This window comes from Lonchura striata, chromosome 17 (assembly GCF_046129695.1).
Source record: "Lonchura striata isolate bLonStr1 chromosome 17, bLonStr1.mat, whole genome shotgun sequence".
NCBI lineage: Eukaryota > Metazoa > Chordata > Aves > Passeriformes > Estrildidae > Lonchura > Lonchura striata.
Window position 1 is genome coordinate 7,476,029 of NC_134619.1, and position 23,746 is coordinate 7,499,774.

Genomic DNA, 23,746 nt, shown 5'->3' on the forward strand with positions numbered 1-23,746 from the left:
CGGTTCACGGGGACACACCTGGACACGGAGCGGGAACAAACCCGCGTCCTTCGCGCAGCGCCGCCACCACCAGGGACTACAACTCCCATAGCTCCCCGCGGCGAGCTCCACCCTGCCCTGCGCACGCCCCCGCGGCGCGTGGCGGGGCCGCGCGGCTTCCGTTTCCGGCGCGCCTCGCTCTGGTCCCTGCGGCGGCGGCCGAGCCTTGTGCCTCCGCCATATTGTCTGTGTGCGGCGGCGGCGGCGGCGGCAGCGGCCGCGCCAGGTACCGGCGGCTCCGGCGCCCCAGCGGGGCCCCGCGGCGGTGGCGGGCGGAGCGGGCGGCGGGGGGGAGGCGCCGCTGCGCCTTCCGAGCTCCTCCGCCCCCCCCCCTCCCCCGCCGCGGGCGCGGTGTGGGCCGGGGGGCCGCGGCTGCCCCTCAGGAGAGTGGGGCCGCGGCGGCGCTGACGGGGAGCGGGCAGAGCGGGCGGGTCCGGTGCGGCGGGAAGGGCACGGCCCGCCGCCTGCTGCCCTCGGAGGGGCTGCGAGTCCCCGGGGAAGCGGGCAGGGGCCGTGGAGGGGCCGCCCCGCTGCCCCCAGCCCGGTGCGAGGCCGCCCTCGGCCGCGCAGGAAGGGCAGAGCCCCGCGGAACGGGAGCCAGCCCCTCCCCCAGCTCTCCCCGCTCGCACGTTCGGGCCGTGTAGGTGTTATTTACCTAAATTGCTCTATCGTGCCTCTTCCCCGCCCTGCCCGGAGAAGCGGGGAGATGCGGAGGGGCTTGGAAAGGCCTGTTAGTGCTCGCTGCCACCCCCGGCTGCGCAGGGACTCCGTTCTGGGCCTTTCTGGGTGGAGGGGAAGGTCGTTCTCACGGCTTTCCGTACCAGTCTGTGCAAGCAGTGGTGGTCAGGCTTGCCCCCGCTGTAATTTAGTTAATTGTGCCTTGGGACCGAGAGCCGTGTGTCTGTTGGTAAAATGTGGTTTGTAAGAGCAGGGTCAGATAAGATTATGGAACCCCATGTGTGTCAGATCACTTAATTCTTTCTTACTGAGGGCTTCGGGTAAAACCAATAAAGTTTGGATTGTGAATATTCAAGCAAAGTGGAGGGGCAGGCACTGACCTGTGGTCTCTGGTGATCGGTTGCAGGACCTGGGGGAATGACATGGAGCTGTCTGCAGGTGGTTTGGGTTGGGTATTAAGAAAAGGTTTTTCAGCCAGAGGGTGGATGGAGACTAAAACAAGCTCCCCAGGGCAGTGGTAACGGCCCCAAGAGTTCAAGGAGCATTTGGACAAGGTGGGATTGCTAGAGTGTCCTGTGCAGGGCCAGGACTTGATGTTCTTTGTGGGTCACTTCCAGCCCTGGTATCCCTGAGAGGGGTCTCTCATGATTTGGATTTGTGTTGCTCAAACCTGCCCCTGGGCTGGGGCCTTGTGGGGCTGCTCTTGCACTGACCCTGGTGCCAGGCTGTGAAACTGGGCACGTGTCCTTGGAGAGAGTTGTGCCATGTGCTCACCTGGCTCCTCATGGAAGCTCAATCCTGGGTGCACTCCACAAATGGGCTGGGAAGAGCCCCTGCCAGAGGGAACTGGGCACAGTGGCAGCTGTTCAGAGGAAAGCAAGTGGACACCCAGCATTTCTGCTTGGGGCTGGGAGTGATTTCTTTGTTCTTTGAACACTCTCTCTTTTCTGAAAGAGAATTGCTCAAATTACTCAGACTCAGAGTTGGGGCTTGTGCCATCCTGCCAGCCATCCTGGGTGTTGGATGTGAATCCAGCGTGGATTCTGGGTGCATCAGCTGGGACAGGAATCACTCGTGCTGTGATTGCTGATTTGGAGTGATGTAGAAAAGGGCAAATTTGTGCTAGGAGAGGAGAGAGTGAGCTTGGCAAGGTGGGAGGCGAGATTTTGGGAAAGTGTGAAGCTTTATCAATTCCTTAATTAGCCCTAAAACTAGGATTAGGGTTATTCCAGCTGCTACAGCACGGGTTCTGTGGAGACACACACCATGTCTGTAACTCGAAGATGGAAATTGGGATTGGTGTGTCTGATCCCAGGTACAGGGCAGGCAGTGCTCTGCACTCAGGAGATCTGCCTAGGCCTTGTGGCTGGAATCCCTTTTCTCTTTGGATGACTCCAGAGAGGGAAGGGAAATTTTAATTGTAAAGGTCCAGACCTTTCCCTGAGCATGAAGAATGTCCATCTTTGGTGGTGGGCAGTGATCCTTTCCTTTCATCTTGCCAACGGGGAGAAGTTGCCATTATTTCACCTTTCTCTATTGATTTATGTCAATACCTGGCAGCATAATTTCTGTTGTTAGTGAAATTTGCTGTCGTCTTGTTCCCAGTGTGTGTGGTGGTTGAGTTGGGTGTTCTGCACTCAGAACAAAGAGCTTGGCCAGTCAGCTGCTGCCTGTGGGGAGTTGAAACAGGGTTGAGGAAGGGAACATGGTCTTCTGCAGCAAAGAAGCAAAAACTCATGCAGCTGAAGATCTGGGGATGAGGCACAGAGCATGGGCAATTGTGGTGAGAGGTAGATGTTGGAGGAGAAAGCAGACACTTCCAAGTGGGAGGGTCAGAACAGGTTTTTTTGGTTTGGCAGGGCTCATGGGTTCATAGATGGGGGAAAATGAGGCTTGTTGGATGTTGGGAATATGGCTCTTTGAAAAAGTGATGTTAAAACTGGCAGTAGGTCCTGGCAAATGTGGAGGAAATTGGATCATGGAGTGCTGCATGACACTAAGGTTGTTGAGGTTTGTGCAGGGGGAGTTACTGGTATTTGTTTGCTTGAAAAAAGTTGGTGAGATGCAAGAATGAAGATGCAAACCTGGGATTGGGAATTGACTTGGTAAATTACTATCTCCTGAAGGCGAGACATGGAAATATTTAGTGTTTGGTATTTGGGGCATTTTCAAGTAATGCAGATTAGGTTCATCAGCATGGAATGTGTTGGAAGTAGGAATCTTAGGGTATATAAGATGTTGAAAGGTGATTATAGGTTTGTGGAGTTGTAGAGAAAGAAACTTTTCTGCTCTGATGAAAGGGACACATACCCAACTTTTCCCAATTTTATTAAATGGTGGGTGTCCTTCCACTTCCATTTCAGTTCTTCTCCATTTTCTCCTTACAGAACTAATTTTCTTTGTCTTTCCTCATGTCCTCTGAGAAATAAGGGAAAGGAAGACAGGAGAAGCAAATGGGTGACATTGTGGTGGTGTGATTAATTTTGTGTCACATTTCTGAAGAGGCAGGGATTTATTTCTGGGTTACCAGACCTATCACCTCCACTGTTCCTCCGTTATGGAATTGCTTACATTAAGATATCTGTTTTAGATCTCTGTGCATGAAATTGTTGCCACCTTAGATCTTACTGTCCCATAAGGGTCTTGAGAGGGAAAAAAAAAAAAAAAAAAAAGATTTTAAGATCAGGAGATACTGCAAACATTTGTTGCAAGACAGCTCTTGGATAATTTTTCTAAACTTGGATATCTCCTTCCAGGGGCTTCCAAGAGCTGACTTCCCTGGAATTTACAGAATGTAATTGGAGAAAGGGAGTTCTCCTTTGAACCTGAAAAACTGCTTGGAAGAGGAGGCTGCAGCTTTTTGAGCTGGTGTCAGTGCTGTTGCTGAATGTAAAGTGTTTTTTCAAGCTGATTCTTGGCCCCTTTTTCCATCAAGGTGCCAAACTTGCATATTGGTAGGAAAGATTGATGAGAAGTGGGATTGTTGATGTGGTCATGGGATCAGTGGTTTGTGGATATGTTCTGGTTAGGAGTCCAGCAGAGAAGCAGCAACATGAGCCTGGCCCATGTCTCATCTGCTCCTGTTTTCACACCGTTCTGGACAAATGGTTTTATTACCCATTTCAAACTGCTGCTTTGAGAGGCTGAAGAGCAGAAGGGAAGCTTGGAGTTCTTTGAGGACTTGGTACCACCACAGACTCACATTTGGAAGGTTACAACTTCAATAATTTTAATTTTCCACGGAGTTGAGTTTTGAGATTTAGGTTATGTCCTCCTTACTGAGTTCTATTTTTTAATTACTACTACCATTTACAGGGAGGTGGTTTCTAAAGCAGGCTGTCCAGTTCCTGCCTATGTAATGGCTGTATCATATTATGGCAGTTTATTTCATGTGAGTGGTGAATAAATTGTGTCCTAGATGAAAAACAATTTTGAGTCAAGGCAAGAGTTTGGCTGCAGGTTTCCCACTGGATAGTCTGAAGTGTTAACAGAAGACCTAGAAAATTGAAGTTACTCACTCTGTTTTTGCAGAGAAGTAGGCTCTGCCCTTGCACTTTCTGGAAAAACCAAAGGCTAAATTAGTCCTCTTTTAATTAAGCCAAGTTCAGGGAGAATCCAGCGTGCTCATACAGAATTACATGCCAGAACTTGCTTTCCCTGGGTGGGAAAGGTCTTCCTGTGGTGGGAAGAAGTGGCCCCAAATCCTCTTGTGTGTCCAGGGAGCAAAAAGGTACCTCTCTCTGTTGTTACCAAAGCCTTTGGAGAAGGCATTTTCTCAGAGCATATTTGCACATGTGCGTGTGAGTTGTCAGAAAGTCTTTATTTTTAGTGTTCAGAAAATGGATGAGCGTGGACGCGCACAACAAATTAATTTCCAGTCTAGAAAATCAAGAGCTCCTGCAGTGTTCCTTCTCTTGCAGCCTTTTTCACAGGTTTCTCTATCTGTTACCAGTGTGCTGTTGAATTCCAGCCTTTCTTCCATGCTTGGTTGTACTCCAGAAGGAAAAAGAGGGCTTTCTGCTCACTCTGCAGCATCTAGATTAATTTCAACTGAGCTTACAAATGAAGTTACAAGTTTTGGCACAATGGCTTTACTGGGGGCTTGTAAGGTATAAAAGAGAGTGCCGATTGCTGGAGTTTAATAGCTGAGGTTTTTTTCCATTTGATTCTTGGAATGGTGGTAGGTAGTTTCATCTTGTGTTAATAATGATAAATTTTTCAAGAATTATGTCAGAACTTCACTTGCTGGCAGGGGTTTGTACCAGGTGCCTCTTGCTGAGCCTGCTTGAAGCTGGCTGAGGGTTGGAGGTGGTTTGTGGTGCATTGCCTGCTCCATGGAACAGCTGATCTCAGGGATTTCTTGAAGAAATGGTTACAGGCAGTGTCCTCTGGTTTATCCTTTCACTCTGGTAATTGTTCTTGCCTCTAGGAATTGCATGATCAGATCAATTAAAACTCTATAACTTCTACAGATGGTTGGTACAGGTCAATTTTCTGAGTTCTGCCTAAATCCCTCTCTGTACATGAACCATAGGAGTCAAATCAGCTGAATGATTGTCCTGGCAGTCCTCTGTGCCTACTAATTAATGAGGAAAACAACTGTGTCACTTAGCAGCAATTAGGGAGGTAGAACTTTCCAGAGGATGCTGCCAGTAGAACCTGATGTCAGCCCGTAGTGCTGCTGAAACATTCCCCTTTGTGAGCCTCCAGGAAGAGTTCCCTGGTGTTGCTGGGGTCTCAGAAACTGTAGTTTTGGTAACTGGAATACTGTCCAAAGCTCCAGCAGTAGGAGATTTAGTTTTGTTAGTGCTCTTGAAAGAAAAACGAATTGCTTCCTGTTGAAGTATTGCTTTGGCTTTAGGGCAGACCTGAAGGGATATTCCTCCAAAATAAATCCCCCCCGCTTTTCCTGCACTCCCTGCTCGGCCTGAACTGTCAGTTTGGGGAAGAGGTGCAAGCAGAAGAGTTTTGTTGTTGGTTTGTTTGGTGTGTGTGTGTGTACAGACAAGTTAGCTTGGCAGTGCCTGGTTATATTGCAGCCATTTTTATCGGGTGGTGCCAGGAGTCCTGGGCACTGGCAGGGAGGATATCCGCTGGGGTTTTGGGTGCTGGGAGGGGTGGCAGGAGAAGCTGCAGGCATGGGAAAGAGGCAGAGCCTGTGCTCGGCTGCTGGGGCTTGGGTGTCTTGCTGATGTTGCTGCCCTCTGCAGCTACATGGCCTCGTCCAAGGTCAGCTCTAGGGTCTTTGTGTTTTGGGGTCTTTCCCTTTGTTCCATGTGCTGTTAACTAACTTAGCTCTGAAAATAATAATGTTCATGATCTTGGGAAATTGTCCATAGAGTCCCTTAGAGATGGAGTGAGCAGCATTCCTCTCACTGCTGCTGGAGGTGATCCCAGTGTTCTGCCCCAGGTCCACGTGCTGTTGCCAGCACTGATATTTGGCAAAGGACAGATGTCCAACCAGGCTGAGATGCTGGAGACCCATAGAGGGCTCATGTGAGTGCTGCTAAAATTCAGCTGTTAGAGATCTGAACAAAAAGGAAGACAAAGCATGACAGACCTTCTGCCAGGAGAGTGTGTGGCACCAGAGCCACTGCCAGGACATCCTGGAGGGTGACAGACATGTTACACACTGCTTTCCAAGTTGGGAAAGTGGGACAGTGAAGTTGTCCCCAAGACTGTGAAGAGGATAATAAACCATGGAGTTACAGTAAAACCATTCTGTGGCTTCCATATAGATTGTGATCCTCATTAGAGTGGATGACTTCTTCATTGGCAGGAGTCGTGATGAATTCAGAGAGGAATCAGTAGAGCTGATGTAGGAAGAGCCAATCTAAATTTAGGATGCTTCTAGTGCAGAATTACTCCGAGATGTTTCTTGCAATATAACTAAACCTGTCAACTGCTCTCCCTACAGACTGGCCATGTCTTGTTTTGAATTAATCACAACAGTTCATGTTTCTTTTTTAAGGGAATGTTGAGGTCATTATGTTATCATTTGTTATTTCTCTACAGTTGGATGCAACCAGCTATTTAAAAGAAATCTGGAAAATAATTTAGATGGAAGATGCAGTTAAATCAGACTGTGCTGTTCCAAAACAATACCCAGAGAAAAGTTTGATTTCAAACCTAAGCTTTTTTCCTAAACTCAGATTTTAAAATCTACTTTTCTGTCAATGTTGTCCCTTTAGAAGGGAAATTATCTTAAAGAAAGGATATAAAATGTCAATTTTGTTAATCCAGGCTTGCTTCTATTTTAGCTGTAAAATCACAGAAAAATATAGGTTGCAAGGGACTTCTGGAGGTCATTTGTTCCCTACTTGTATTGCTGAAGTTTCAGCATCATGAGAACACACAAAAAAGGTTTCTTTTGTGAAATAGAGCATATTTTTAAATGAAGTTTGTTACTATTATTTCTTTTAAAAGTAAGCTGGGTGTTGATTGATGTTGACTGTCAGCAAGCAGTACTGTAATATTTAGGCATGTCTTGATTTTTAATTTCATTGTTTCTCCAGTATTAGATATTCTCCAAACTCTGAAGGAGCAAGTGCACTTCCCTGAGAGCATTACAGGGCTATGTGAAGGAAATCATCAACAATTTTATCTGATAATTGTAATTCTTGCTCACCCTACCAAATCACATTTTACACTCATGATTTTAAAGGCTGGTTTAAGCTTTCTGCTATGAAAGGTAACATCTTGCTTGCAGTTGTAGATAAAAGAAGGAGAATAACCTTTCGGTTCCAGACTCTGCACTGTAATTCTGCTCTTCTCCACTGACAGAGCTTTTCTTCTCTCACAACAAACCCGCTGCTGTCTCAGCCTGTTTACAGTCTTAGGCTGGCACAATCGCCACTGTAATGAGCTTACATGGGGAAAGTAGAAGTGAGAGGAAAGTCTCTAGACCTGTTTGGCCAATCTGTCCACTTTGCTTTCTCCTCAAGAGGAAGGTGAGCTCGTCTGGAATTTGTAAAGCTACGGAAATGTTTTCTTGGCTCTTCGAGTTCAGCTTGCTGCAGTTCAGGGCCTGTTTCACTCCTTTGGGACTACTGCGGGCTCACTGAAGCAGAGTTCAGGTGGGTCATCGGGAATAACCAGGTTTATGTGGTGTTGAACATGGTTTTCTGGGTTCACTCCATTCTCTGTGGATGAACTTGGATCTTCCTGGCAGTATAGTGTTCACACTGAGGGCAAGGCATGCTGTTAACAGCAATCCACAGGGAAGCCAGTGTCAAGCGGTGTTTGTGTTCTTGGGTACATTATTTATACTCCAAACCTTATCCACAAAGGTCATCACTTGGATAGCACTTGTGAGTTCCTTTGGACTCAGTCTTCTGAGAAGCTCTCGGCTTTCAGCTCACTGGGAGCCTCTGTAAGTGCTGGATCATACTGGGGCAACTTCATAGGTTTTAAGTTCTGAATGAGTAACTGCTTGAGAGAGGTTCCATGCCAAGAACATTTCCATTTAAAAAGAGAAAAAAGTCATTCTGGTATCTCAGTTATTCTGGACCAAAAAAAAAAAAAAAGGCAAATTTTACTAGAGGCGAAGTAGGTGTGTTTCTCAGAAACTAATCTGCATGGATTTTTTTAGCTGTGTTTTGTTGCTACTTGCTCTGAGTGTATGCATCTGGAAGGACAGAGGGTGTAGGAAATTCCTGTACTAATTTGAGTAGTGCTGGGAGTATGGATCCTTCACAAAATATTGAATTCCCTATGGGGGCATGGTTGCCCTTAGAATTAGAGTGCATTTGTAAGGATGGTAACATCCCTTTTTAAAATTGAGGGGGTTTGTAACTGGTTTAGATTAAAATGTTTTAAAAATCAGAGTCAAAGAGAACATTAAGCATCTTTTTACCATTTTGTTGAACTTCAGGCACAAAATGTCTAAGCTTGCCAAACTGTTCAGACAACAGGCTACTGTTAGAAGAATTCAAACTTTTAAGAACTGATATTCTTTAATTAGTAGGCCTTCCAATTAAAAAATTCCTATATGGTGGCAGCACAATTATTTGTCTCTGGGTACTCCCCTGGAGTCTGTCAGCTGGACAGGAGCTGTGTTTGGCTCTGTTCTTGTCTGGGATGAGCAGGGTTCCTCTTGATAAAGCTGCTGTGTAAGAAATCAGCTAATTATCAGTTTGTTAATACTCCAACGGCATTTTTGAGGACAGGCCTGTATGGGAGAAGCCAACAGTGAAACTTTGGCATGGTGTAGCTGTAGCTGTCATGTGAGCCCTTTTGGGTGATATCTGTCCAAGGGGTGTCACCACAGGGATTGATTGAGAAGCCCTGCTCTGTGTCCTTGCACAGGCAGGCATTGGCAGTGAACAGCATGTCAGACTGTGCTTGGGAGTTTTGTCTTCCTCTCTTTGTGACCTCTGGTACATTGCCTAAAAGCTCATGTTTGTTTCCTAGTTAAACACTTCTCTACCAGAGAAATTAAAATTTTAATGTTGTTTCTGGAGATGCTCAAGGCTACACCGGACCCTGATCTCACCACATCTACTTTGGTTAGATGATGTTGAGCAGACTCTCCCAAAGTAAATTATTCTATGATTCTGTCATCAGTGCAGGAATTAATAAATGACAACATTCTGTTTGGATTCTGCAGAAACAGAACTAATATTTTATAACAAGCTCAGGGCACTTTTCTAGGTGCAATTGCTGCTCATATTGTAGATTTTTCTGCTTTAAAACTGCAGGCTCGACCGATGTTTGTATGTCAACACCTGTTCCCATTATCTGTCCTTATTTGTGTCATTCCCTTCTGCCAAAGAGCTTGGATCCACTGCAAAATAATCCCCCTCCAGGGGCACTGAAGCCAAAAATCTATACAAATTCCTTGGCAGTTTTGAGCAGAGAGTGAGCAGCTTTCAGGCAGGGTAAGTTTGTGTATGCCTGTGACTCTGTTTGCTTTAAAATTCAGTTATCTGTGCAGATTCTCTCCCCTTCCTGTGTAAAGAATAGTAGACAATAATACCTACCCTCGTAAATAGACATTGTGTGCCATTCTTAGAAGCTGCAGTTGATGATTTCCTGAAAAAGCCCTTCTCTGAGCAGCCTGTTACAATGTGCTGCTTGAGCTAGGCTAGAGCTACGTGACAAAAAATAGCCACTGTGAAATTTGATCTATCTTTAGATAATGTGATTGATTTTTTTTTGTTGTTGTTTTTTTTGTGCTGAAACTGATCTTTCTAAGCTGGGTGAGGGGAACAGTCATGTGTGCTTTATTTATACTAGATTGTGCTTAAAAATTAAAATTGCTAAGTCATTTGAGACATGTATAAGTTCAGTTAATTCCTTCACAAGGAAATTGGGCAGAGGAAATGGGCCAGTGCATCTCCTGCCAGAAGCCCAGGGAGTGAGAAGAAACACAAACACAGTGATTGAACTTTGAATTCTAATACATTTCACAATGCTAAACTGTTCTAGTAAACTTACATGCTCTAGTAATGCCTGGGGACATCTAATTTCTAAGTGTCTGAGTCATGCCACATAAATGCTTTGAGGTTGTAGATGATTGCTGCCTCATCTTCTGAAATTGTATTTTGTGAGAGAACTAGCATTTTATCCAGGAATAGACTTATATTTTATCCAGGCATTTTATCCAGGAATAGACTTATATTTTGAGGAATGCTTCATATTCTTCCATTAGCAGGACACATGGCTGAAGTGCCCCATCTTTCTCTTATTGGTCTAAGGCCTCAGTCACCCTTCCATAGTGGATTTTGAGATAATGCTGTATCCCCTGTTTGCCCTTTTGTGTACTGGACTACTGCAACCCTGTCTACCTGAAGCTGCCACCAACACCATTTGCGTGTCAGTAGGTCAAAAAATATCCCAGTGCTGAGCTCTGTCCCACCTGAGGAGGCTTTGTTCATGTCAGAGAGCCCTTGCATGCATTTCTGGCTCTGGAAGCAGTGAGGGATGTCAGACCTGTGTCCCCAGGTCCTCTGCCATCTTCACAGCCAGTGGATCTTGCTGGGTCCTCACAGGAGTGCTGCAGACCCCAAATAAACAGCAGGACTTTGCTTCTAGAATTTTCTTCTGTTATAACATGTTCTAGTAGCTTAAGTGAACTGCTCTGAGCAGATTTCTTGGTCTTTCTCATTAATGTGTGATTAATGGGGCTGTTACTTACTTCTGCAGTCTGGCAATTGCCCGTTTTCTGTGAAGGGATAAGTTTGGCATAGCAAATAAGTGTATTATTTTAGATAACAGTGTTGCCCACTGTTTGAGCACATACACAGGGCTGTAAGGCCCTGCCACGTGCTGCTGCACACCAAATAATGCTCTTCCCTGCTCCAATACAGCTCCCTTTCTTGTAAGTTATTTTGAAAGCTAAGGGGACTCTTCTATTTAAACATCTAAAAGGGTGTTAACTTCCCCTTGTGAAAAATTAAAGACATGTAAAGACACCACATTTACCTTGGGTAGGATGATATTGATACAAAACTGTAGTGAGTTACCGCTGTCCTGAATATTCAGATCTGGATGATAAAGTATTCAGACATACAGGATAAAGATAAGTGTTTGTCTCTGACATACAGTAAATTTCTTTTGAGTGGTTTTGACCAGTCTCAATACTGATAAAACTTACCAGAAGCTTTGCAAAAGTTGCATTGGAAGGAGGAAGGATTGAAGGTACTTTGGGCAAGCAGAATGCAAAGGAACATCTTTAGACCCTTGCAGCAGTGCATTTCTTTCATGTTTGAATCATAATCCAATCATCATAATCCAATACAGATGCTGTTGTCTTTTGGGCAGTCAGATTTAATGTTTTGACTGTAGGAAGTTATGACTAAAGCTGGTTTCCATCCCAGCAGAATTGGTTTTGTTACATTGGATGGCCCAAGACTTGTGATGGGAGTTGCAGCCTGTGGCTGCAATCAGTCTGGAGTCAAAAAGAGGGGATCTGTCTGCAGATACAGAGCACATGGCATTCTTTTTTTTTTGAAAGTTACCCCTACAACCAGCAGCTGGAAACAAGGTGCTGAAAATTACCAGGTCAGGGGGTTGGTTTGCTAGGGGCCAGTCCTGTGTGAGGGAGAGCAGACAAATGGCTTTCAAGAAATCCCAGGCTTGTGGCTGGGCAGGCTCCAGCCTCCCCTTTGCAGCAGCTTTTAATGATTAACTTAAATACTTTTGAAGTACCTTGAGAATTTAACCTCTGGTTTATGTTCTGTCTGCAGGTGGAGGAATCTGAGGCCTTTCTCCTCTGTCAGCACTGCAGACCAGGTCGCCTCTGATTTCACATCTCACTTCCACCTGCCAAGCTGTCTGATATGTCGGGACCCGTGCCGAGCAGGGCCAGAGTTTACACGGATGTAAACACACACAGACCCCGGGAGTACTGGGACTATGAGTCTCACGTTGTTGAGTGGGGGTAAGTCTGGGCTGCTTCTGGATGTCCCTGCACCAGGATCAATCCCTGTGGATCCTGAGTAGTGGTACTTGGGGAGTTCAGGCAACTGTGCTGCGTGAGGCTTTTTCACGCTTCTTGGCAGATGGCAAGGGAAAGGATCACAACTTCTCTTCAGAAAAATGTTTTTTATCAAACTTTTAAATTCCCAGTTGTGGAAGAACATTTATAGCAGCTTCCTTAAAAGTTTGAAGAAGTTTTGCCAGGTAATCGAGAAACATCCCCTTTCAGAGGGAAGAAAATCTATTTCTGAAACAATCCAAACAGTCCTGAGTGCAGGGCTGAAAAGAAATGAAAAGACTTTCAAACTGAAGTTGCTGCTGACTTGGATAAGTGAAGAAACTCCACAGACTTACGTAGGTACATACTATTTTATGACTTGTTGCTCAGCTCTCTGCAAGTGTCTGGAAAGACATGGCTGCTTCTCTTTGAAGGAAGGAGGTGTCTAAATTGAGCTCATGACTAAAGTGTCCCAGAATCAGACAGCAGTGGTGGCAGCTTCATAGCTCTGCATTCCTGCTGGGATATGGAGGGCCCAGACAGAGTTCTGCCCTCAGCTGTGCAGTTCCCACTTTCTGGAATGTACACAGTCATCTGAGCATAAGTGCTGCTTTGTGCCCAGACCGTTTTTAAACAGCCTTGCACTTAGATTTTTCCTCATACTGGCTTTGTTGAATTTTACCAGCATACAAGGAAAAATGGAGCTTACAAATATATAGAGAAGGGATAGTTCGAGTTTGCTAATGCTGAAATACATAGTTGGGCTTTCAATCCATACTTTTGGCTTAAATCTCTTGGACAAATAGAAGCTCCCTGTTTCTCTTCTATTTCTTAAATCATCCAGTTCAGGAGACTGAAGGCACTATTTAATTCCTTTTGTCTGTGAAGTGAGGCAGCGATGGAGTGTTAAGGAGCAGTTTATAAATTGTGATGGAAATGATGAGCCCTTTGGAACTCTAACCTTTTCTCTCCACAGAAATCAAGATGACTACCAGCTAGTTCGAAAATTAGGCCGAGGCAAATACAGTGAAGTATTTGAAGCCATCAACATTACAAATAATGAAAAAGTAGTTGTTAAAATTCTCAAGGTGAGCTGGGGATTGGGCAAAAGATAAAATCTGTCTTGAGGTGATCAGGAGGCCAGAAAGGGCTTTTTGATGTTCTAAAACTGAAATCCTTAAAGCCTGGCTTTGGAGCGTTACTCAGTGAAACAGGCCATCGTTTTGAGCCTCCTGATATAAGCCCTGCACTTAAGTTAGATCTCTGCCTGTAAGGAATTAAGCTCTGTCTTAAAGAAACCCTGATGTTCCACACCTTTTTATTTGGAGCTAAGCAACATTTCAGCAGCTGGCTACAAAATTCTCAGTTTCTCTAAATGCTGGTGTCCTGGCAGGCTGTCATGGCCTTCATTTAGTGACCCTCCAATAGCCCATGGACTTCTCATAGTTAAACATTTGCCACATGCCAGTTAAGAAGTCTTGGAGTATCACAGAGCTATGCGGGTTGGAAAAGCACTCAAAGATCATCAAGTCCAGCCAACACCCCAGCATTTATGTCCTCAGGTGCCACATCTACATCTTTTAAATCTATTCAACAATGATGTCCTCACCACTGGAGCAGCCTGTTCCAGGGATTGACAACCCTTTCTGTGAAGAAACTTTTTCTTGGCATTACTTGAGGCCATTTCCTCTTGATCTATCAGATTATGTTCAGAGAGCTTTTTTAAATTATGCCATCTTCCTGCCTCTCTTCCACTTGGAATTATTGTCTGTAGCTGTTAGGCTTGTGTGGTTAGAAAGGAGACAGCAGATACTTGAGCCTTTACTGGTATGATGCATACTCGGGTGAAATTGCAAAGGTTTCAGTATATTTTGCTGATCTGCAGTCACCTGGGTGTTGTCATCTGGGTGTTGAGCTATTAGCCTCACTTTACTGCAGGGCTTTATCTTACACTTTGGGTTTTTATTCTTCAGCCTGTTAAAAAGAAGAAAATCAAGCGTGAAATCAAGATCTTAGAGAACTTGCGAGGCGGTCCCAATATAATCACCCTTGCAGATATAGTAAAAGATCCTGTGGTGAGTAAGAGAGAAACTCAAGGGGGTTATGGGTGAAGTTGCTCTGTTTGATTTCAGCTCTGACCTGGCTTTTTGTTTCCCCTGCTCGTAAATCCTGCTTTTGAATTGACTGATCAGATCAGCTCTTAATCTGATAAACTTCTTTTAGAGGGCCCTTCCCCCACAGGTCCCTCCAGAGCCCCTCACTCTTTGAGGAAGAGATACCAGTGAGCTGAGACAAGTTAATTCACTCTGCAAACAGTGCTGCTGGAGGCTGTTGGGCTGAGGCTCTGCTCTCTCTGTCTGAGAGGAATCATAAATATGTCCAAGGCAGAGGGATTTATGCAGTTTTAGTAGAAAAAAAGATGCAATTCATTATTCTAAGTGGAAACATAACATAACATGGCTGATTGCTTTTTTTTTTTCTGTTTCAGTCTCGAACACCCGCTCTGGTTTTTGAACATGTAAACAACACAGACTTTAAGGTACAGTGTGGCATGTGACTTCTGTTTTTGTGTTTGAAAACCACTCATACTCTCTTTCTGGGGAAGGGAAAGTACATAGGGTAGGCATTTCCTTCCAGCATAGGAAATGCTTTTAAAGGTAAATGCAGTTGGGACAGAAGTTTGTAATTAGCCCACCAGTACCATTTTGCCACAAAAGTTGCAAGATGAGAATGCAGATTCCAAGAGGTATTTAACCTTGGGAGCAAGCAGATGAATCTGTTATCTTGTGGCCCATCAGTGCCTGTCTTTTTGAGGCATTTGGCTTTTATGTATACAACTATTTATTGGAACCACTTTAAATGTGGACAGCTGTTCTGTGGCCTTCCATACTCCTGAGAATGGGGATTTAAATGTTTCTTTGTCCCTTCATACTGACCTGCCTCAGAAGAAGAAAGGCTGTGCAATGCCATCCATCATGCTTGTGCTGGGTGGGTACAACGAGAAGGAGATAGTGACAGGAACCAGGATGTGCTGTCTGAGCAGAGCTGGAAGTAAACTATGTATGGGATTTGCAAAGGGAGAGGAACTGACTGATCAGAGTCATGTGTGGGGTCGGAGTAACTTGAGAAACTTAGACTAAACCTTCAGATGGGTTGGGAGAATACCAGCAGCCCAGAACAGGGTTTTTTTTGGATGTTGAACACTGACATGATTTGTTTGTGTCCCACAGCAATTATACCAGACACTAACAGATTATGATATTCGATTCTACATGTATGAGATTTTGAAGGTAAGTTGGTGTTTTGCTGTTTTGTTGGTTTATTTCTAGTATTTGCTGTCAGCTAATCCTGTAGAGATGGTTCTCATGTCACTGATGATAGTGACATTGTATCACTAAGGGAAGGAAAGAGTCAGTCCATAGAAGAATTGGGCAGAAAAATATCAAGTCAGTGTCTATTTTTCAGTGTTTTGGTACATTGAGATACCTTAAAATCCTAAATCAGGAGTACATGTAGCCTTTGAAAAAAGAAAACTGTGAGCTGTTCCTGGCTGGGTTTGTGCTCAGGCGTAATGTGAGTCAAATGTCTTCATCCATTCTTCTGAACTAAGTAATTTCTCCTTAGGAGAAAGGGGGCTTGTGGGATTAATAGTGCCTAGTAACTATGCTCTTAGAGACTCTGAAATTCCAATTTTTATGAGGAAGCACACAAAGCAAAGTCAAGACACTTGTGTTGCTGGTACCTCCTTTTGAGAGGGGGCTCTAGCAGCATTTTCTGTGATCAGTGAGTCTAGTCCAAGATCTAACAGTCCTGTCATCTATTTAGTCTTGATATGTGTGGAAATACTTTTGAATATTGTTAACTTGACACATTCTTGTGACTCCAGCATCTGTTTTCTTTCACCTGCAGGCTCTAGATTACTGCCATAGCATGGGAATCATGCACAGAGATGTCAAACCTCACAATGTCATGATTGACCATGAGCACAGAAAGGTAGTGTGGGGTGGCTGGGGGGCAGGGAGGGGTCCTGCTTTTCTCTTGGCAAATTGGGATCCCTTTTGGGTGCTCCTGTGTAGAGGTTCTAGCAGACCTCTGTGAGGAGGACTCTGTTCTCATGGCGTGGATAAATGTAAAATGAGAATATTGTGCTGCTTTTTGAGGCAGGGTTGTAAGGAGAGGTATTTTATTTAGGCTGCTTGGTGATACGGGTTTGGGGAGAATATGTAACCAGACACTCTGATAAAATTAATTGAAAATGGAAGACTTACAAATTAACTTCATACTAAGTTCACCAGTGTCATTCAGCCAGTGGTAATCTGGAGCATCCCTTGAGCCTTTTTTCTTTGTTTTCTACCATTTTTAGCTTAGACTAATAGACTGGGGTTTGGCTGAATTCTATCACCCCGGCCAAGAGTACAATGTCAGAGTGGCTTCCAGATATTTCAAAGGACCTGAACTTCTTGTAGATTATCAGGTAAGAATTACCAGGACTTCTTACTGACTTTGATATGGAAAGTCAGTGCCATTTCAAGGTAATAAACCCAAAATTCATACGTCTAGAGAGATGAAGCTAAACACAGTCTGTTCCAAAATGTATGGCAGAGAGCAGTGGCCATGTGAATGAAAGAAACAAATGAGTAGTCTCAGGACCTGAGGAAGAGCTGCAGAACTATCATTATGGATCTTGGAATACAAATGTTAAATATTTTTTTAGCAAGGCTATGTTTGCAGTAAGGTACAGGAATGAAACAAAGCCCCTGTGGGAACAGCAAGTACTGCATGAACTTCTAAATTAAGCTTTAAAAGCATCCCCTTATCTGATGGCAGTTTACAGTATGGAAATCACAGTGTTCCTAGTGACTTTCAGACCATGCTGGTTCTGGAAAAAGGCACATCTTTACCTGTTCATGGACCCTGAGGAGTCCACACCTTTTGTTGTTTGTTGCAATGCTTCCTTTCCCAACACATTTCTCAGTGGTTTATAACATTAGAGTCTGCAGTGAAAATAGAAGAAAGCTCTGATCTTTAATGTCCTGGCAGACAGGGATGGAATTAGGATACCTGCTGTCCTGCTAATTGCTGTATCCCAGTTTGAGTAACTGGAACACCGAGCTGAACAGTTGTTTAGGGTTGAAGAAACATGAAGATAGTTCAGTTTGTTTCCAGCATGACATAGCTGTGTTCATATCGCCTTGTTGGGGAGGGGGGAACCCTGTTAGTTTTGGAGGTCTGTTCTGCTTAATTCATTAGAAATTGAATTGTCCTTCTGGTTTTGTACAGATGTATGATTACAGTCTGGATATGTGGAGCTTGGGTTGCATGTTGGCTAGTATGATATTCCGAAAGGAGCCATTTTTCCATGGCCATGACAACTATGATCAGGTGAGAGCTGGTCATGTACAATGTCTGTTCTCTTAGCACCATGAAGGTTTCCTGCTTAGGCTTCTATCAAGTCATTCAGAGAATTTTTAAGCCTTTCTCTAATGGCTTCTTAGCTCAGTTTGAAGCCACAGTCCTTTTCTCAAGTGTGCAAGATTATGTAACCAATTAAATAGCAATGGATTTATAGAGCTTTGTACTTAGGAGCTCCTCAGTAGGTGTCTGGGAAAAGCTGTAGAAATAGTTATATTAAGGCTGGTGTGTTCTAGTACATAGTTTGACTATTCCTGAGGTTATGTTATGTGGAAAGCCCCTGTAACTACCCACTCTCCCCCCAAATCTGTATAGAAACTGTGAATTTAGTACAGGTTTATACAGATTCTGAAATCTTTGATGTGTTGCCTTCAGACCAAATTTTTTTACTTTTAAACCTTTATCACATGCATGTGACTGCCATGCAAATATTCTGGAACAGGGACCTTCTATTCTCAAGCCTTTTTTCTGGAGCTCTCTGGGGTTGTTCTTCACCTTTCACATGCAAGATCCAGAGTTTCTGCTTTTTTGACCAGTTATTCTTGCCTTCCCTTCTGTTGGTTTTGAATATTTTCATGCTACTAAGGAAGGCAGTGTTTCAAGGTCTCAGGTTTTAGAGATTTTAGGGTCTGTGGCTCCCTCCTGGCTGCCCTGGGGTACTGAGCTCCAGCTGTAAGTGGAGGCATGTTCCTGATGTGTGGCTGGGGAAGCCAGAGCCACAGGCTGACCCTGTGGCTTCTGATTCATACTGCTGGGATCAGGTTCCAGCTCCCGTGGGAATGTGCTGCTGTATCTTCATGCAGGCTCTGGTATTATCATACCTTCACAGCAGTGACTTGTTTTTGTGTTTGTTCCCAGCTGGTGAGGATAGCCAAGGTTCTGGGGACAGAAGATCTGTATGACTACATTGACAAATACAACATTGAGCTGGATCCACGTTTCAATGACATTTTGGGCAGGTGAGCCAAGTTCTGGAGTCTCTTTTATAGACCTGGACAGTTAACAGCTTTGTCAACAGACCTTGAAATGAACAAAAGTTTGTGGAAGAAATCAGAGCCAGGATTCTGGAGAATTGACACTTTGTGCATTTGGTCCCTTTTGCCAGTGCTTCCCATAGTCCTTTATATGGAAATGGACCTGAGGAAAGATTTTTAAATGTCATTCAGGCCATAAAGGAACTACTGGAGCAGAAAGCATGAAGGGCAAATGCCCTGTTCAGTCTGGAGGGAAAAAAACAAAATGGTGTTTCTCAGCATTATAGTGCAGAAAGTCAGGTGCTGCTAAAGATTTATATATATGTTTTTTTCTCCTCATAGTGGGACTCAAAAGGAGCTCATGTTGGGTGCATAAGAGATGACAGAACCTGCAATTTTAGGCCCATAATCCATTCTGAGCATTAGTCCTGCTGCTGTCTGGGGTCATGGCAGGGCCGTGCAGGGACTGTTGTGGCAGAGGTGGCTGTGCTGGGGCTGTGACTGCTGTGCCACCGCGTGGAGACACAGTGACACTGCTTCCCGTTCTGGAATGCCTCAGTTCCGTGGCTGCTGCACAGTGCAGTGGCCTCCTTCAGGGCTGGACATCTGTGACAGTTCTTGCTCCTTAAGAAAGTGAGGTTTGACATCACTGTCCCCTGGCTGGCCTGATTAGGGTCTGTTTTCCTGCAGACACTCCCGTAAGCGATGGGAGCGCTTTGTCCACAGTGAGAACCAACATCTGGTGAGTCCAGAAGCTCTGGATTTCTTAGACAAGCTGCTGCGATATGATCACCAGTCACGACTCACAGCGAGAGAAGCCATGGAACACCCCTACTTCTGTAAGTATCAGCTGCTGTCCTGAGAGTTCTGCCTCTGGGAAATCTCTGTTCCCATGCCTTGTGCAGATGGGAACTGAGAATACCAACAATGATAAGCCTGATCTGCAAATAATAGTGCAGGAGCTGAGTCTGCTGGTCTCTGTGTGCCACCTCCACTAGCCAAGGAATCAGTGTTGGGTGCCCGTGTTGGGCCCATGAATCAGCAAGTAACATTAAGGAAAGTCACCTAAATCACATAATTTGGGGTTGCTTTCTGCAGGTGTGCATGGATTTCTCTGTTTGGATAAACCCAGAGAACTCTGGTTTGTTGATAAACGGGCGTTTTTACTCCTGTTGCTAAATTGCTTAGCTGCTGCTATATTCAGGACTTGATTTTGCAAGCAGAAATGTTGCTTTCACTGTAAATGCTTTTAAATGGTTGCTGTTTTTCACAGCTATTGATATCTAGGGGTTTGAAGCAGCTGCAACAATGCATAATGTCAATATTTGCTCAGGTGGTTTGGCTTTGGGGTTTTTTTAGCTGCTGCTGAAGGGACCCCTGTAATTAACAGACTGTTTTGATCTGTGTTACTCCTGTTGGAAAAATCCCAGGGAAATGTTATGCAAGTATTAGCATTAGAGAACCCAATATGTGGGAATGTGAGAGCTGGACAAACAGTTCATTAAGTTGTGTCCACAAGAAGATACATGTAGTGCTGAGCTCAGCAAAGTTTGGAATTCCCTTTTCTGACACAGAAGGCCTGGGAGGCAGTAAGGGGTTGTCCCTGTTCAGGTGAGAGCCTTATTTACATGCAGCTGAAAATAAATAGTAAGTTATCTCATGGAAGACAAGTTCTAGTGACACACCTGACAGCTCACAGAGGTGTAAGATGTGTGTAGAGACATGACACATGATTATAATCAGTGATAATCTTTCTGCTTGCTACACCCATATTCTGGGTTTGGCTTTCTGCAATTACACAGTTGCTTAGCACAGAAAGATCAACTTTGCCATAGTGTCCTTTGTCATTTCCTGTCAGACAGTCCTGCTGAACCCCACATGACATCATTTAGCTGATTTTTCCCTGATATCCTGTGACCTTTGTACCTTCTTGAGTGCTTCCCACTGGAGTTGGTGGAAATGTCTGTATTTCAATAGATGATGGTTGATGTTATTTGACACAGGCAGAGTGCCAGGACTGGCTGAGCGCAGAGGCACAGGCAGTCTGTGTGCCTCAGCAGGTCTCTGGCAGCACTTACTGGTAGTGTGCTCTTCCTAGACCCCATTGTGAAAGACCAGGCTCGGATGGGCTCGTCCAACATGGCGGGTGGCAGCACTCCTGTCAGCAGTGCGAGCATGATGTCAGGTCAGTTCTGTTAACTCCCCTTGGTGCTTGGTGTGCTGAAGCATTTGAGTGTGTGGGGTGGGTGGGAGGACCCGGGAGGGAGGGTTCAGCAGGCAGGGCAGTGTTGGATCATCTCCCGGGACTGGGGACAAGGGCAAGGAGAGCTACAAAGTGGGTGGGAGGGTCTGATAACTAAGGCCTTGGGCAGCCTGACCTGTTTTTCTGGTCTCATTTTAAGAAGTTCTTTGCAGTTGATTTTCTGGCAGCAGCTTAAAGGACAGTCCACTGGCACAGGCTACCCAGAAAAGTCGTGGCTGTCAGATCCCTGGAATTGTTTAAGGGCCAGGTTGAACGGGGCTTGGGGCAACGTGGTCTAGTGGAAGGTGTCCCTGCCCATGGCAGGGGAGTTGGAACGAGAGAAGCTTTAGGGTTACCTTTTCAACCCAAACCATTCTGTGATCCTGCCATATCTCTGCCCATCAATGACAAAAAGGGGTGTGCAAATCTGTGCCATTCCCAGAACTACAGAGAACAGTGACAGATACTTTATCTCTAATTATTTTGGCAGCTCTGAAAACATAACTGACCCACAAAGCTCCCACTTGACTTCAGAAGCTGTCCTGGATAGCAGTGCGCTGTTTTTACTCTAATTCCTGCTTACCTGTGTCTCTTCCAGGGATTTCTTCAGTGCCAACACCTTCACCCCTTGGACCTCTAGCAGGCTCACCCGTCATCTCTGCCACCACCACCCTGGGGATGCCGGTTCCAGCTGCTGCGGGCGCCCAGCAGTAGTGACGGGCTCTGTCTCCTGCTGCCTGAGCTGAGTCAGGTGGGGAAGAGGTTTCCCCCTCCACCTCTCCTCAGGACGCAGCTTGTGCCTGGCAGGGGAAGGGAGGGGATGAACGCTTTGGAGACACCGTGTCTGAACTGTTGCTTGTGGATTTATAGTAGTTCAGTCATTATATACAAAATTATTATAGGCTGATTTTTCTTTTTTTACTTGAACTTTTCGTAACTCAGGGGATTCCCTGAAAATACCTACAGATGGAATACTTCTTGGACAGTTTTTCTTTTCCCCCCCACCCCTCCCCCCCAAAAAAAAAACAAAAAACAAAACAACTCTTCATGTAATAACAAAGATGAAATCAACAGCATTTCCAAGCTCTTGCATCCTGCTGGAAATCTCTTCTCTTCATGTTCCCATCATTATTCCTCCACAAGCCTTGGGGGATTGTGCTGTTCTCCAGAGACTACCAAACCAAGTCTTCATGAGGCAGGGGAGGGGATTCTTAAAGTACCACTCACTAGAACCCCATGTCCTGCATATGTCCCAGCCAGGGTACACTGAGGAGACAATTCCAGTAGGGAGAGGTGGGATAAGCTTAAAAAGAGTAAGTGCAGATAGTGTCCAAAATTCTAATTGGATTGGATAATGTCTCCTTAGGAGTCAACCAGAATGCTAACTCACCCCTTGCATGTAATTTTAGTCTTAAAAATGAAGTTACTGATCCAGTTGGAGTCCTTGGCACCTCCTTAGACAGGTGCTTCTGTAGAGTAAGCCCTGCTCTGATCAGCCCCTTTCTCGTGGAGGGTTCTTCCAGCCATTGCTTGGCTTGGATCTCTGGAATTAATTTGTTATTGGGTATATTGTTTTTAAATTGTTTCTATAGGTTTCGAGCTGGTGGCTACTTAAAGCTGGAAAAATCAGACTGCGCCAAGTCCGATCCCACATCTTCACCCACCATCCCCTCCCTCACGTGCCATGTGGTGAGAATACCAGTTACCTCACAGTCTTGTAAATATGCACTGAGAGGAAGGAGCCAGGAGACGTTAACTTAAACTGAAATGGTAGATCAGTAATTGTGGACAAATATTATCATTGACAACGGAAAAGCACCCTTGTTACAGCCCTGCTACCCCTTGCTGTGTATATATACTTTGTCCTTCATATGTGAAAGATCCAGTGTTGGAATTCTTTGGTGTAAATAAACATTTGGTTTTATTTATCGAGGTTAGATTTAAGTTCCCTGTGTAGAGGCCTCCCTGGGGTGGTCATACACTGACACAGGAGTGGTGACAGCCACATGTGCCCTGGGCAGGCCATGTCCCTGTCACACCCATGGGGAGCAGTGCAGAGAAGCCTTACACAGATGTCACAAAGCCAAAGTATCTCCTGGGAGAAGGATCTTTTGCCATAACAAAACCCCTCCTTTTCTGTCTCAGCCATGATGGTGGGGAATTGAGGTGATAAACCAATTATTAGTTGTTTGCCTGTTGCAACTCACTGGATTTCTGTGACTTGTTTTCAGTCACCTAATGCTAGGCTGGCTCAGCTGGTGTGGCTGCAGGCACGATGGCACCTGTGCCTCACAGTGCCCTCTCATCCCAAAGCCATTGCAGTTGTTCCTGTGGACATTGAGTGATTTTCGCCTTCCTCAGTGGGTGCTGAAGCCTTGGCCTGCAGCTCCTGCTTGTCCAGGCACCCATCCCTCGTCTGTTCTCTGGAGAGGATGGACATGTGCTTCCATGTTGCTTAGTTAATTTTAGGATAGAGCAGGTGGGCTGGATTAAACTGATATATGGGACATGGAGATTGCCAGCAGGGAGATGAGGTTTTTCACATACACAGGATAGCTTTCTCCTCCATGCCTTCATCCAGTGGAAATCCATTGTACTTAATCTTTTATATCCTAAAGTGATGTGAAAGTTGGACTGTGTTGACTGTTACCTCAATGTGCTGTACCGTAAAAGCACCCAGTATGACAAAATACAGCTTGTTTGCACTGGTTCTGAGCTATGCAGGACATTTTACCCAGTTCTTTCATTATTCCAAGCGAGGGAGGTTTGCAGAAGGAGAAGAATGGAAGAGGAAACCGGGAGTGGTGGAGGGCCCCCGTGCCTGTCAGCCCTTGCACAAGGAAGCCCGGACCCCTGTGCATGGAAGGAGCTCTGTGGACGTCACAAGCCCTCATGGACGGGCCGGGCACTTGTTCTCCCACTGCGCTGTCTCCAAGCACTGACGGGGGAGTTTGGAGGGGTTTTTTGAGTGGTGGCAGCAGC

General features: G+C 45.2%; 1 protein-coding gene across 2 annotated transcripts; it reads left to right on the forward strand.

Annotated features, from left to right (window-relative positions):
• Window positions 1–142: 142 nt before the first annotated feature.
• CSNK2A1 (casein kinase 2 alpha 1) lies at window positions 143–23,479 on the forward strand. 2 transcript variants are annotated; one of them, XM_021527365.3, is made up of 14 exons: window positions 143–265; window positions 11,907–12,100; window positions 13,113–13,224; window positions 14,110–14,211; window positions 14,625–14,675; window positions 15,367–15,426; window positions 16,046–16,129; window positions 16,500–16,610; window positions 17,417–17,518; window positions 18,407–18,507; window positions 19,213–19,361; window positions 20,621–20,707; window positions 21,363–21,515; window positions 22,357–23,479. In XM_021527365.3, the coding sequence occupies exons 2-13, from the start codon at window positions 12,000–12,002 to the stop codon at window positions 21,476–21,478; spliced, it is 1,176 nt and encodes a 391-aa protein (XP_021383040.1). In that variant the 5' UTR covers window positions 143–265; window positions 11,907–11,999; the 3' UTR covers window positions 21,479–21,515; window positions 22,357–23,479. The 2 variants fall into 2 exon arrangements, with proteins under 2 accessions (XP_021383040.1, XP_021383039.1); XM_021527364.3 differs by having other exon boundaries at window positions 21,363–23,479.
• Window positions 23,480–23,746: the final 267 nt, after the last annotated feature.

Bases quoted from the DNA above. Each gene is read 5' to 3' on its own strand.
- CSNK2A1 (XM_021527364.3), top strand. From the start codon at position 12,000: ATGTCGGGACCCGTGCCGAGCAGGGCCAGAGTTTACACGGATGTAAAC. The intron at 13,225-14,109 runs GTGAGCTGGGGA...TTTATTCTTCAG, and splicing joins TAGTTGTTAAAATTCTCAAG to CCTGTTAAAAAGAAGAAAAT. The intron at 17,519-18,406 runs GTGAGAGCTGGT...GTTTGTTCCCAG, and splicing joins GCCATGACAACTATGATCAG to CTGGTGAGGATAGCCAAGGT.